The 14,972-nt window shown below is 43.0% G+C and overlaps 1 protein-coding gene across 3 annotated transcripts in view; it reads left to right on the forward strand.

The window, feature by feature from the left end:
* The window catches only part of PFKFB3 (6-phosphofructo-2-kinase/fructose-2,6-biphosphatase 3), an 88,311-nt gene that overhangs the window by 37,970 nt on the left and 35,369 nt on the right, over positions 1–14,972 (forward strand). The window contains exon 2 of one of the 3 annotated variants that reach the window (XM_084868484.1): positions 11,272–11,391. The exons of the other annotated variants lie outside the window; for them this stretch is intronic. Within the exon in view, the coding sequence (XP_084724610.1) occupies positions 11,272–11,391 (120 nt within the window). The remainder of the gene's footprint in view (positions 1–11,271; positions 11,392–14,972) is intronic. 3 annotated transcript variants of the gene reach the window in all.

Genomic DNA, 14,972 nt, shown 5'->3' on the forward strand with positions numbered 1-14,972 from the left:
AATTCTTTCAATAATTCCCCAGTAAAACATACTCAACTGTCCAAATAGTAGTGACCTTTACAGTGATGTGGTAAGATGCAATCAACCTGGATATAGCATAAGTATGTGTGCCATCTCATGTGCGATTCCCTATAGACCCAGCTTGGTTCTTCAGTGTCTCCTCTTGGAGTTGTATCTGATTTTATTACCAGTTTTCATCCAAATTCATTGGGGAATAGGCCTATTCAGCCTTTGTTTCTTGGCCAGGAACTTCTGAATCCTGAAAATCTTGTGAGAAGACATAGTGAAGAAGAGTCAACAGCACACGATGGCAGAGAGTGATCTTAGGCTCTATTATCTTTCATTTTATCAGTGAAGAAAGTAAGGCACAGAGAGGTTAAGTTCTTGGTCCAAGGCCACACAGCTGGTAAGCGGTGAAATTGTAACTAGAACCCAAGTTTGGCTGCCTCCCACTACAGAAACCAGACTCATTAGACAGATGCTGGTGAAAAAGGAAAGAGGTTTTATTTAAGTGTCAGTCACCTGAGGAGGCGGGGGACTCTTGTCACAAAGCCCATCTCCACGACTCAGTGAGACAGAGGTTTTTATGAAGAGGGAGAGGCAAAGCAGAACAAAGAAATCAAAGGAAGGGTGTTGACAAGATCTGTGTGTGTGGTCCAGTCCATTCCAATAAGGACCTCGAAACTGGTCCAGTGATGGTCTAGGGCAGTGTTCGGCAAACTCATTAGTCAACAGAGCCAAATATCAACAGTACAATGATTGAAATTTCTTTTGAGAGTCAAATATTTAAAATTTAAGCTATCTAGATAGGTACATTGTTATTAACTTAATTAGAGTATGTGGTATTTTGTGTAAGAGCCACACTCAAGGGGCCAAAGAGCCGCATGTGGCTTGTGAGCCGCAATTTGCTGACTATGGGTCTAGTGTGTGTCATCCTGGTCTTCTTCACCCTGGTTCTATGTTTGAAGGTCAGCAGATATCCAGAACTGGGATAACTGAAGGGCAGAGTCTATATCTTCTGGAGTTAGTTCCTAGATTTCTTATTCAAATATGCTGTTTATTGAGTCATGTGTGCAAGGTTGGGCCACAGATGTGTGAGCCAAAGTCTCTACTTCCTGTTTCAAACTCAGTTCCCTCTATGCAGCCAAAATTCCCAGGTTACTCGGTCAGAACTTGGGAATGAAAACAAGACTATGTACTCCAGGGGCCTGGATCTCATACCCACACTTTCACACTCGGAAAGCGCATTCTAACTAACCTGTTTGGGAGTTGTGCATCCCCAGGACCTGGGAGTCTCCTTAGAATGCAGTCCATTCTGCCGATTACCATGGAAAGCTTAACAACCTTGTGGCCCAGATAATGCAATCCTGCCCCAGCCCCACTGTAACACCCATTTGCATACCCATTCTTTTTCCTTTTGCCCACTTCCCCATGTAATCTTTGTCCTACTCAATATAAGCAGCTGGCTTATGGTCATGTGCAGAGAAAATTTTTGTGGATGACTTGCTGTTCTTAGCATTATTGGGGAAAAAACTCATAAAAATATATGAAAAGTATATATGTGCTGTTTATTGCCAGGCCAGTGGCTCAGTGGTTGAGTGTTGTGCCATGCACCAAGAGGTCACCAGTTTAATTCCCTATCAGGGAGCATGCCTAAATTTCAGACCCAGTCCCCAGTAGAGGGAATGTAGAAGGCAGCTGATCAATGATTCTCTCTCATTCATGTTTCCACTCCCCCTTCCACTTCTCCTCTCTAAAAGTCAATGGAAATATATCTAACAAATAAAACAAACATGCTTTTTATCCTCAAGCTACATATTAGTCAGAGTTAGCATTTACACAATGTCAAAAGAATTGTGGGTGGGTTACAACTTTCCATTGTTATAAAGCTGGACTTGAACTCAGGCAGTTTGGTTCCCAGGAGGAGGAGGAGCAGCAGATGAAGGCGAAGTAGGCAAAAACTTGAACTTGCTCAGCACTTGGCTGATTCTGGACTATTTGTCCAACCCCCTTAGTTTCGCTCAAAGCTTTCTGATCATTTATCTTCCAACAATTTGTTCCCTTCTGTGCTGAAAGACCATGTCTATGTCAATGTGAGAAACATCCAAACCTATAGGGAATTTTTATAAGAGTTTATTTGAGCCAAGCTGATGACATATGCTGGGGAGCAAGATCTCAAATCCCCCTGAGAATGACAGCTTTGCAGCTCCCTTTAAGCATTTGAAATTAAGGAGCAAAGATTACATGGAGGTGGGAAAAAGCAAGGTAGGGGTTGGATTACAGGGTAGTTAACAATGATATGCTTTCATGAGGGTCGTTTTGGCTTATTTCAAAGGTGTGTTAACCTAGATGCACAGCATACTGGACAGGGCTTGCTTAATTTAGGCAAAGATAAACCCTTTACTAAAGATATTATATACCTGAGGCATGACTACCCACCATGACCTGTCCAGTTAGGAATTTATGATCAGATCTCCCTGTGAGGTTACTTTCCTCTTCCTTCCACAATATAGACAGGCAAAGGCTCTGGAAACTCTGCCAATGTCTCCACACATACGTGAGGGGGTGAGACAGGATGAAATGGGTAAGCATGAGAGTAATCTGTGCCTCATGAACTAGAAGAGGGGAGTGGGAAAGAAAGGCAGCAGATGGGAGTCCAGCACACAAACGGAGCAGCTTGAGTCCTAACGCCACTTCTGGGAGAAACAGAGCCGCTTGAGTCACAGGCTTGACCCTTTACCCAGGATCTCCATAGGCCAGCATTCCATGCCAGGCTCTGTGTCTCACTTTAAAGTGTAACAGAACTGGCAGAGCTGCAAGCTTCCATCTAGGGGGCTACGAATGGAAATGCAGCACGCCCTCTGCCTGGCACCCCCCTGACTTTGGCCCCCTCTAGGCTCTGCCTTACCAGGCTGAGATATGGGGCCTTGGTTATGGGGCCAGTGGGAGCCAGTGGAGGAGGGAGGTGAGTCTGCCTCATACTCTCACTGTCTCAGCTGGACGATACCCAAATGTGGGTGAAGTTTGTCATCTAGACCAGGGGCCGGGGCCAGGGCTTAGGAGGGCAGAGAGCTGAGTCTCTGCCAGACAGTGCAATCCTTTACCAACACCCCACGGACCCTTCTTGCTCCACAGCAGGGTCAGCTGGAATGGCTGTCTGTTCTTATGGACCCACCTTGTTGACCTCAGGCTCAGAAAATGGACATGACCGAGACCTGCAGGGTCTGGAGCACTGGAGCGAATGCACACATGTACACAGACAGGCACCCAGTCTCCTCCCTTCCACACCACACCTGCTGCTCTCAGCTGGGGACTTCCAGTCTCATGGGCAAAGGGACTGGGTGGGATCGATGAGGTTTCAGGGGACTTTTCCAGCCTATGATGGCAGGAGGAGGAATGTTCTCTGGAAACTACTGAGCAGTTTAGTATCCTAAACATTTATCCAGCCTTCCTTCAGAAGGTCATTCTTAAAAACAAACAAATAAAAAATGATTCAAGGCTGTTAAGCGGCTTGTTATAGCCATCTAGAAAAAAGGCTTCAGACACAACAGAAATACCAAGGGGCTCACTAATTCTGGATGCTTGATTTTTTTGTTCACAGATCTCTCCAAAATAATTCCAAATCCAAGAATTTGGTTTACTAATAGTTTCCCATGCATGTATCTCTTGTTTTCTCAACGAGATATAAAATATTTGTATTCCTGTAGCCCCATCCTGAAGCTCAGCACATGCTGGCCCTGTGACTAGGTGTGGTGACAATCATTTGGAATCTTTTTATTGGCTAAACACTGGAATCACTTGAGAAGTTAAACAAAATTGCAAAGCCTAAGGCCCACCTACAGTCTCAGTGTGCTTTCTTCTTTACTTCTCTAGTTGTAGGACTTCCATTCAGTCAGATTTCAGGTGGTTCTGAATGACGTTGTTTCTGTATTTTGATTGTAATTATGATGTCATTGTGGGAGAATGTGAGTACCGCGTTTACCTACCCTCCATCTCGGTTCCTTCTGTAGTTAAGTTCCTTCTGGAGTCAAAAGTTATACATGGAGTCCTGACCAGTGTGGCTCAGTTGGTTGGAGCATCATCCTGTATTTCAAAGGGTGATGGGTTCGATTTCCAGTCAGGTCATACCTAGGTTTCGGTTCTTGTCCCTTGGGACATATATGAGAAGCAACCAAACAATGTTTCTCTTTCACACCAATACTTTCTTTCTTCTCTCCCTTCCTTTCTCTAAAACAAAATAAAATAAAAAGTTATACATGGATTTTTGGCTGCATGGCCCATGTCAGTGTTCCTAATCCCCATATTGTTCAAGGGTCAAATGTGTTTTCTAAAAGTTTCTTGATGATTCTTGTGTGTCACTGATTTTTGAAAGCCAGTAATTTATTTCATGGTTAGGTTAAATACTCAGATTTTGTTGTTCACTCTAGATTACCTAACATATCAGCATGGGACCTCCAATTAATTTTATTTTCATTTTATTTATTTACTAGAGGCCCAGTGCATGAAAGTTCATGCACTGGAAGAGGGTCTCTCAGCCCAGCCTGCCCCCTTTCACAGTCTGGGAGCCCTCAGGAGCAGGAGGTGACCCAGCGATCAGAGGAGGCGGTGCCCCCATCAGATCTCTGCTGCTGCCATTGTCAGCAGTGCAAGCCTTGGCCGGCCCTGGTTACCTGAGCCTTGGGCGGCCCTGGGCGGCCGGGAAGCTGCCATCTAAGGCTGGCCCTGAGTGTCTGGGGGGGCTAAGGGAACTGGGGGACTCAGGAGGCAGGCATGCAGAGTGGCCGGAACCGCCAGGGCTTGGGACTGGCTGTGTTGCACGTGCCTGCTGCCTTGGTATATGGCTGAGGGTGCCACCATCTTTGAGGGTGAGGTGATTAATTAGCATATTCTCTCCTTATTAGCTGTGGGTGCTTCTATCTTTGTGAGGGCTGGATGGTCAATTAGCACATTCTATCTTTATTAGATAGGATATTTATTGATTTTTAGAGATAGAAATCAGGGAGGGAGAGAAAGAAACATAAGATGTAAGAGAAAAACATTGATCAATTGCCTTTTGTACATGCCCCGACTGGTATTTGCCTTGACCGGGAATCAAACACAAGCCCTTTCAGTCTATGGAACAATGTTCCAATCAATGGAGCTATAGGGCCAGGTTGGGATCTCAACTTATTGAAACCCAAAACATAAAAGTGCTGATTTAAATAGTTAGGAGGCCAGGTTTTTGCTTTACATGAGACTGCAGTGGAAGAAATACTTAGATGAACAGAATGTGCCCCCGATGGCTTCTGGGTGAATCTCTTATCTGCCTAGAAGGTCTTCCAGTTCTTTCCCTACATTATCATTTGATCCATCATTGTTTATAGAAATAACTTACTGGGTTAACCTGTAACCATTTACAAAGCACCTGTTTCTGCAGGTGACTCAACTCACCCATTTCCCACCAATGCTTTAGTGTGCAGTGATCCATGTCTGATCTGGGCCTGAGTTGAGGGGTGCACATTGTTGGAAGCCTATGGTCTCTGTTTACTATGTAGTACATATGTGATACCCTATTCTGAGTCATCATTTTAGGTAAAGCTCTTCAAATTGTACTCCCTGAGGTTATGATATAATAGAAGCCAAGCAATTCCATCCTCCATTTCATACGGAAAGGGCTGAACTGGCCCATGTGTTCTTCCTACAAGGGTTCTTCATCTCTGAGACAATACACAGGGACCTCTCAGTTATGGAATCCTTTGGAAGAAAGCTCCTTTTAATATGAGGTGATTTGTCAATACATTTGAACACATTACAGGAAGTGACAGAATGACCCCTATCTAGACACACAGCCTTGCTCTATATCCCCGCTCACCGAAAGCCCAGCTGCTGGGACCCAGGAATTTCTTCTTTTTCCTCCCAATTTCCAATGTGGGGCTCCTGAGTTCTCCGGCACAACTGCCACCCCATCATAAAAAAAAAAAAAAAAAAAAAAAAAAAAAAAAAAAAAAAAAAAGGAAGAAAGGACTCAGAAGATAGTCTCTGTAATACTTGCTAATTTTTAAAAAAATATATATTTTATTGATTTTTTACAGAGAGGAGGAGAAAGGGATAGAGAGCTAGAAACGTCGATGAGAGAGAAACATTGACCAGCTGCCTCTTGCACACCCCCTACCGGGAATGTGCCCACAACCAAGGTACATGCCCTTGACCGGAATTGAACCTGGGACCTTTCAGTCCGCAGACCATTGAGCCAAACCGGTTTCAGCTACTTGCTAATTGTTAATGTTTACTGTATCCTACTGTTTTTGTTAGAGTGCTAACTCAAATTTTCATTAGAGGTCAAACTGAGAAATGACAGGCTCTATCTGCCACCAGGCAAATGTTTCAGGACCAGCAGATAAGTGAGCAGGAGAGGTTAGGGCTGGGAACTTAAACATCTGGGGCCTGGGGTGGGAGGCTCCCTGGCATACCTCCAAGGAGCCGTGGAGGAGGGTTCCCCAGTGATCCCCCTTTCCGAGGTTCCCTAGCAGACCTTCTCTACCTAAGACTGAATGATCTTCCTCTTTTCTTGATTCCTTTAATCAGATTCATATATATATTCCTTAAAAGGGGCTTCATTTCAGGAGGCCAGTGGGGCTCAGTGGTTAATAGTATGGTTCATTTCAACTTTGAGATCCGACATATCTTGTTTAAAATCTTGGAATAAGATTTTTACTTCTCAGCATGGATTTCCTCATTTGAAAAATGGTGACACTATTATTTACCTGACTGAGTTGTTGAGAAAATATATGTTAAACTTTAGCACAGGACCTGGTTTGAATTAGTAGATTTTAAAAAAATCCTCACCTGAGGATATGTTTATTGATTTTAGAGAGGGGGTGGGGAGAGATAAAGAGAACCATCCATGTGAGAGAGAAACATCCATCTGTTGCCTCCCATACATGCCTGACTGGGGATCCAACCCACAACTTAGATATATGCCCTGACCTGGAATTGAACCCTCAACCTTTAGGTGTACTGATGATGCTCCAACTAGCTGAGCCACCTGGCCAGGTCTGTATTAGTAGATTTTTATGACATTCATGATATATTTACTAGTTAGGAATGCTTTGGACTCTAATGCTTTTGGGTAATAAACAATAGTGCCGTAGGTTAAACCAAAGGACATTGTTTATTGCTTACTGTAAGGAACTGGCCATGTGATTACATCCAGACAAGTCACCTGCGAGGGGAGTGGCGGTGGGTGCAGGGTTTGGGAGGGTGGGTGGATGAGCCCAATCACAACTCATCCCTATGGATGGTTTAAGAGGCAACTTGCCTTGAAATTGGGGGTTTCTGCCCCTGGCATTTGCCAAATCAAAGTTCAGTCAGCCAGGAAGAAATGTGGGGATGGCTGCAGGGCCACAAAGAACAGTATCTCCACATAAACGGACATAAATCTTCAGCTTTTTATATTTTACAGTTAACACATGCTATTTAATTTCATTATAGAAGGGAAGCATGAGAGGTAAAATCAAAAATGGCATTGTGCTTTAACCAATGTCACTTCAATAAATTCAATACAAAGAAATTGCAAGAAAAATAAATGGCATTGTACATTTTTTTATGAGAAAATACTCTATCTCTTGAAAGGGGTTTGTTGAAAATTGTCATTATACTTTATATTTCAACAATAGATTTTGACAGTTTAGAGACGTCTTAGATTTGTTGTATAAGAACTTTGATCAGCCCTGGCCAGTGTGGCTTAGTTGGTTGGAGTGTCGTCCTGTGCACCAAAAGGTGGTGGGATCAATTCCTGTTCAGGGCACATACCCAGGTCATGGGTTGGAGTGTATGTGGGAGGTAACTGGTGTTTGGTGATTGGTGTTCCTCTCTCTCTCTTTCTTCTTCCCTCCATCTCAAGTTAATAAAATTTAAAAAAAATATATTTTAAAAAATAACTTTGATCAGATGCACGAAACTTCCAATTATGAGGGAAATTCTTTTGAGGTGAATGTTCAAAATGTTTATCATTTTATGTGCCTCATGAAACTGAAATGCTTGTGTTTAAATTTTTCTTTTCTTTTTTTAAATTTTTTAAATATGTGCTGCTGAAGCAAGCACTAATTTTTTGTGTTGAAATAATTTCAGACTTATTAGAAAGTTGCAAAAGTAGCACAAAGCATTCTAGGATAGCCTTCACCCATATTTTGCAAATGTTAACATTTTACCCTATTTATGTTCTCATTTTCTCTCTCTCAATCTTTCTCTCTCTCCTCTGCCTACTTATCTATCTATCTATCCATCTATCTCAGAAGAGACCCTCTGTTATACCTACCTATCTATGCTCCCACCCACCTGGGATACCTCATATAAGTGGAGACATAAAAGTATTTGTCTTTTTGTGACTGGCTTATTTTATTTAGCTTGATGGACTCAAGGTTCATCCATGTTGTAGCATATAACAGGATTTCCTTCCTTTTTAAAGACTGGATAATATTCCATTGTGTGTATAATCTAGATTTTGTTTATCCATTCATCTGTAGGTGGACATTTGGGTTGCTTCTATCTCTTGGCTACTGTGAATACTGCTTTTATGTACATGGGTGTAACAATATTCCTTTGGGATCCAGGCCATTTCTTTCTTAGACTATCCCTGAATGGGGTTCATTTGTTGCTTCTTTATGATTAGAGTGAAGTTCTGCATCTTTGGCAGGAATGCCTGAGAAGTGGTGAAGCATCTTAGTGCATCTCATAAGGAGACACATGTATCTCTCTCCCACTCCTGGTGGTGTTAACTGTGATTCCTTGGGTAGGATGATATCTGTCACATTTCTCTACTGTAAACTTACTAATTTTTTTTTGTAATTAATAGCTATTTTGCGGGGAGATATTTTGAGAATGCATATGTCCTGTTTCTTGTCAAACTTGCACTCACTTGAGTATTCTTGTCTGAAATAATTATTACAATGGTGATTACCAAGTGGTGACTTGCAAATTCCATCATTCCTTCTACATTTGTCCGCATTCCGCTCTAAGGAAAAGCTAGCTCATCTCCTGCACTCATTTATTCATTCATTCATTCATTTTATTTATAGTTGAATGGATCTGGGGATTCTAAGTTTTCTCAGGTTTATAATCTATTACTATTATTATTTATTTTGTTGCTCAGAATGTGCCAGCTTTGGCCAATGGAACCCTTTAAAGTAAGCTCTTGTGTCTTTTATGTTCTGTTCCTTTTTTGTGGCTGTTAATCCTTACCTGAGGATATTTTTTCCATTTATTTTTAGAAAGAGTGGAAGGGACGGGGAGAGATGCACAGAGAGAAACATTGATATGAGAGAAACCCATTGATTGGTTGCTTCCCTTGCATGCCCTGACTGAGTCAGGGAATTGAGCCTGTAACTGAGGTTTGTGCCCTTGACCTGAATTGAACCCAAGACTCTTCAGTCCAAGGGCCGATGCTCCAACCACTGAGCAAAACTGGGTAGGGTTTTCTTTCCTTTTTCTTTTCTCCTGTGTCTTTTTTGACATATCTTTATCATTTGCTCATGACTCATATTTCAACATCAGTATTTCCTATGCTTCCTATCTTTAAACAGTGATCAATAACAGGTATAAATTGAATACTAAATGGCTGATATTAAATCCATCTGAAGCTGTTTAATGACCAAACCTATCACAGTGGCCTGTGATAAGTCATCTGAGTGAGCCAGCCAAATGTCAGAAGTACGCTCATCTTGCACCCTAACTTCTGTACACTTGATACTTTCAAGTGTATAGTGTACAGAAGATGCTTTCAAGCTATTTTGTTTTAATGAAAAATGTAGTGGTTGGGTCTTCTGGCAAGCAGACATTAAGATGGAATTGAAAGTGCAAAAGATTTATTGAGATAACTAAAGGGAGAGGGTTGTAGGTCTGATACCTGTGGAAGGCGATGGGCAGGAAGGAAGTGGGAGTGGGGGCAGAGCCTCACATTTCAGGGTGGCTCTGAGAAGCTGCAGCTGGCCCTGTGGGAGCTCAGGGAAAAGCTCCCTGTAGAGGAGCCCCACTGTGGGCAGAAATGGCCAGGCCCCGTTGCACTGCTGTGCTCAGTCATCACCTGGGAGCTGCCAGGAGGAGCGTGGCCTCAGTTTAGGATGCTGCCTCAGATCCCGAGGTGATGCAGCCGGAGACTCATTTAACTGCCTCCCAGGCAGCTGATATGCAAGTTTTTCTTACAGGGAGGTCTACTGGCATACCTCTAAGGCTGCCATAGGAAAAACATTTAAAGATCGAATTTATTGATTTAAAAATTAAATATTGAAACAAAACTGTACTTGGAATGTGGACTGCTATATCACCCTGAGATATCAATGAACACTAGACAGGGAATACTGGGGTAGATGTCAAACTTCTAATGTGGAGCTTTAAGCCAGTCTTTGATTTGCCTGTGACATGCCATAACAATCTCCAGTTGCCCCAAGATGTGAATGGAAAGAAATTGCAGCACATTTCTCGTTGCAATGCCAGCAGGTTGACTCCAAGGGACTTGTCAAAGCTATGTCTCACCCAGTCCATGGCCCCTGTACGACTAAATACTAGATCAGCAGCTTTATGCACAGGTTCACTTAATATTGCAGTTGAGATCATGGTATCATTCCAGACTTGATATGCAGAGAAGTATCCTGCTCAGTTATTAAGTTGGTGAGCTGGGGCTTGATCTTAAGCCCTCACAGAATCATAGGATCCCCCATCTGCAGGGCTCACAAACCAGAGGCCACTAGTTTGGTTGCCAGCTTTTGCAGGAACCCTCTGCAAAGCTTTCCACACTGGACATGTAGCTGCTACTGAGAACCCTAGTGGGGCAGGCAGTTGCTACGTTTCTCTCATTGTTAGTTTGTGGGATAGCTGAAAGTGCCTCCCTTGTGCCTTCCAGCAAGCAATCTGGTTTCAGCTCACGCAAGCAACACAATGCAAGTCAGCTCCTCCGGTATTTGTAAGTGGTTATTATTTTATCTCATTATCTTTTTCTCTAGCTAACATCTAGTTCTTTAGCTATTCCTAACAGAGCATGGCTTCCAGATGGCTTGAATTATCCAGATTTTCCTTATACAGAGGAATATGGATTTGTTAATGTTCTCTTAGAAGGTGTCACCCAGAACTGAACACAGTGCTGACGTGTGGTCCTGACACAGGCAGTTGCAGACCACCCCACGATCTGATCTGAACGCTGCGCATGAATACAGGCCAGCCGTGGTAGGTTTTCCAACATCGAGTCAGCAATGTTTTCCAAAACCTGCATTAAGACAAAATATTTTTCTCTATTTTTAGAATGTTTTCCACGGGAAGAAAGAAGTAGTGTGAGGGGAAACAGAGAAGGGAAAGAATGCCAACTCCGATGTCCCAATCCTGGAGTTGCACCACTCCGCAGACTTACACGTCCTGCACCGCGTAAGCAGGCCTTGCAACACAGTGCCCATTCCCCACTTTCCCAACCCCGGGCTCCCTTTGCTTCTCGCACTCAGCAGAAATTGGTTTGGTTGTCAGTTTCTGACCTCACCAAAGTCTTGGGGCAGGGACCTCAGTTGTTTTGCGTCCGCTCTTTCCCCTCACCTTTGTGTGTGTATTGGGGTGGGGGGAGGGGCGTAGTCAACCTACTGAGGAAACCAAGGGAAGAGACTAGATCACAGAGCAGTCACGATCAGAGACCGTCTGTTCAGACATCTCAATCACCCATTTCGGGGAGGGCCTGGATAATTTCAAAATGCTGGTCTTCATTTATTTGTTGAGTACTTCACCGTATTTCCAAAGAGCGTGTCTTCATAGTTGTTTGGTCCTCATAACCACCTCATGGGGTAGGCAGGGCAGCTATTATCCTCCTTTTACAGATGAACCAACTAATCGCACAGCGAGTGGCTGTCTGTCTGCCTACTAGCCCTGTGATTCCTGGGACAGTTACGGGAGCACAGCCCACAATGTGAGCCATACAAATATGATCATTGCAAATGTAATAATTCTTCATCAAACAAGCATATAACTGAACATTTCCTATGTGCCTGACACTATAGTAGGCTCTGGTGGTAAAAAAAATGAATAGCTGTCCCTGTTTTAAGTTGCTTATACTGTAGTTTAGTAATCACTGTCAACTTTATACTGATATATCTTTGAGAACAGTTGGAATCATTGGAGAAGAGGAAGTGAAGCTTAGAGAACATCTGGTTCATCAGCAGATGAGGGAACTGGGGATCCAGAGAGGGAAGTCTTCCCGCCTGGTAGAGATAGGCAGGGTCTGTTGTAAGGTCCAGGCTCCTAGCTCCTAGCCCCTTCCCTACACTATACTGCATCGTCCACACCCCCACCCCTACCCCCACGGGATAAGCTTTGGAGCTCAAACAAGTTTGTTCTCAGTAGTTGAGAATCTAAACCTAGATTATGCACAGAGTCATTAGAATTGATTTTTGTCATGGAAATCTTAGGTACCTGATTCCTTTTGGTATTTGCCATAGGCTTAGTGCTGTCACTCAACAGCCTTCTCCCTAGAACCTGATTCTAACATCATGAGGCAAATTCACTCTTGGTGGGCTCTGCTCTATGCTGGGTGAAAACTGTGTTCACACTGTCTTGAAGTCCAGGAGTGTGCTTCTTAGCCTGAAGTTTGCATATTTTAATGGGAACATGCTAGCTGCTCACAAATGTTTGAGGAAGAGGGCACAGGCTTACTGTGTACTTAGCAGCAGAATAAGAACTAGCAGGGGAAATTACAGGAAGATACGTTTGGCTCATGGTAAGACATATCTGTCTGGCTAGTAGCACTGCTTAGTAATGGAATGAACCTTCTTTTCTAGCCACACTTTAGCCATTCAGCCATGTCTAACCTGAAAGCCTGAAAAATATCACTTAGCTGGGCAGCTGAAAACTGAAGTTCTGCCCAGAAGGTTAGGCTCAGTGGATAGAGTGTCGGCCTGTGGACTGAAGGATCCCGAGTTTGATTCTGGTCTGATTGCAGGTTCCCCGGCCCTGCTTGGGGTGTGTGCAGGAGGCAACTAATCGATGTGTCTCTCTCACATTGATGTTTCTTTCTGTCTCTCCCTCTCCCTTCTACCCTGTCTAAAAAATCAATGGAAAAATATCCTTGGGTGAGGATGAACAAAAAAAATAATAAAATAAAATAAAACCAGAAATTCTGCTGTGAAGGAAGATGAGGAGAGTGGCTATTGAAAAATGTGATGGTTAATTTTGTGTGTCAACCTGACTAGGCCAGGTGATGCCCAGATAGTTGGTAAAACATTTTCCCTGGGTGAGTCTGTGAGGGTATTTCTGGAAGAGGTTAGCGTTTGATTCGGTATTAAAAGTCTAAGAAAAGCAGATGGTTCTCCCCAAGATGGCCTTAGGCTCAGACTGCATCACACCGCTGGCTTTCTTGGATCTCCAGCTGCGGAGAGCAGATGTGGGACTTCTTAAACTCCATAACTGCGTGAGCCAATTCCTATAAGTCTCCTCGTATACGTCCATACATATACATATGTTTCTCTGGAGAACCCTGACTAATACAGGAAGGAATGGAACCTCCCAAATATATGATTGATTTCACAGAATTGGGTAGAGTGGGAAAGCAGGAGGAATTAGGGAAACACTCCATTTTCTAGCTTACATGCCACCACCTGGTTTAGGGTTCAAGGAGAGACATGAGTTCTATAGAAATCTGAAGTCTCGGTTTGCACAGAACTCCTGGCTACCAAATATTGAGCATACTGCATGTCAGGTACTCTGCTTTGTGCTTCTTACAAGAAAACCCTATTTTAGAGGTAGGTATGTCCCCGTTTTATAGTTGGGCAAACCCACTCCAGCATAGCTGGTCAAACCCGCACTCAGGATGGATACATCAGTGAATACAAAGAAGGTCCCTCCCTGCCCTGGCGGTCATCCATTCTACTTGTCATTGATATTCATTTCACCTGTGTCTTCTTACTGCTAGAAAATCTGTGGGCTGCACCTCCCCAGAGCTCATGGAGATGGCATGCTATTGAAAACCTGGGGAGGCCACCACTCTGTAAAAATGTATGAGAACATTATTATTTTGAGATTGATCTAATAATTTGAATGATGTGGGGATATAGGGATACTTTTTTCCCTTTACTAATACATTAGGTCATCTTAAAACTGTTCAGAAGCACCTAAAAAGCCCAAGACCTCCTGCACACTTTCTTTTCTTTTTTCAAAAATATATATATATATATTTTTTATTGGAAAGAAAGAGAGAGAGAGAGAGAGAGAGAGAGAGAGAGAGAGAGAGAGAGAGAGAGAGAGAGAGAGAGGGATATCAAGGGACACTCTGAAGTTCAAAAGTGAGCTAATTCATAATTCTGACATGGGCCACATCTTACTTGAGTATAATGGCCCCTGGTACAGCCAGCTCTCAGTGAATACCTATTGATGTAGAAAAAAGTGAGAGACCTTCACCTTTTTAGTTCCATGTGCTCTCTTGGATTCAGCAGAAATCAAATGAAGATCAAATAACAATACAATGGGTATGAAATTCCCATTTGATCTGCCCCCACTTACAGGCAGACTTTTCTTACTATCTCAATATGGATTTATCCTTAGCCTGCATTTGGCATATTCTTGACTTACCTAACACTTCTCTCTTAGTTCCTTAGTTTTATCATAATATTTTTATTTTATTTTAAATATACCTATTTACATTTATCTATCTGGCCTTAAATTATACGCTCTAGGCCTGGAAGCTATTTCTTTGTAATATCCAGCATGAGGCTGAGCACAGAACACCGTGATAACAACCATTTGATCACCTACTTCTCTCTGGCTGGACCCAAGATAATTGAGATTCCAGTACAGCTTGGAATGTCCATTGTAGCGTGTCTGACACACAGCTGCTGCTTGAGAGCATCTAATGAATGCTAGGGACCAGAGGAAGATGGACAGAGAGCTTTTCAAGTAGTTATTCATCTTTGAGCCTCCTTTCCCAATCAAAGAAAAAGGCTTAGCCTTGACCTCTTGGCATTTCTAGTTGA

Source organism: Pipistrellus hanaki (assembly GCF_964339955.1).
Source record: "Pipistrellus hanaki genome assembly, chromosome: 1".
In the NCBI taxonomy this organism is placed as follows: domain Eukaryota; kingdom Metazoa; phylum Chordata; class Mammalia; order Chiroptera; family Vespertilionidae; genus Pipistrellus; species Pipistrellus hanaki.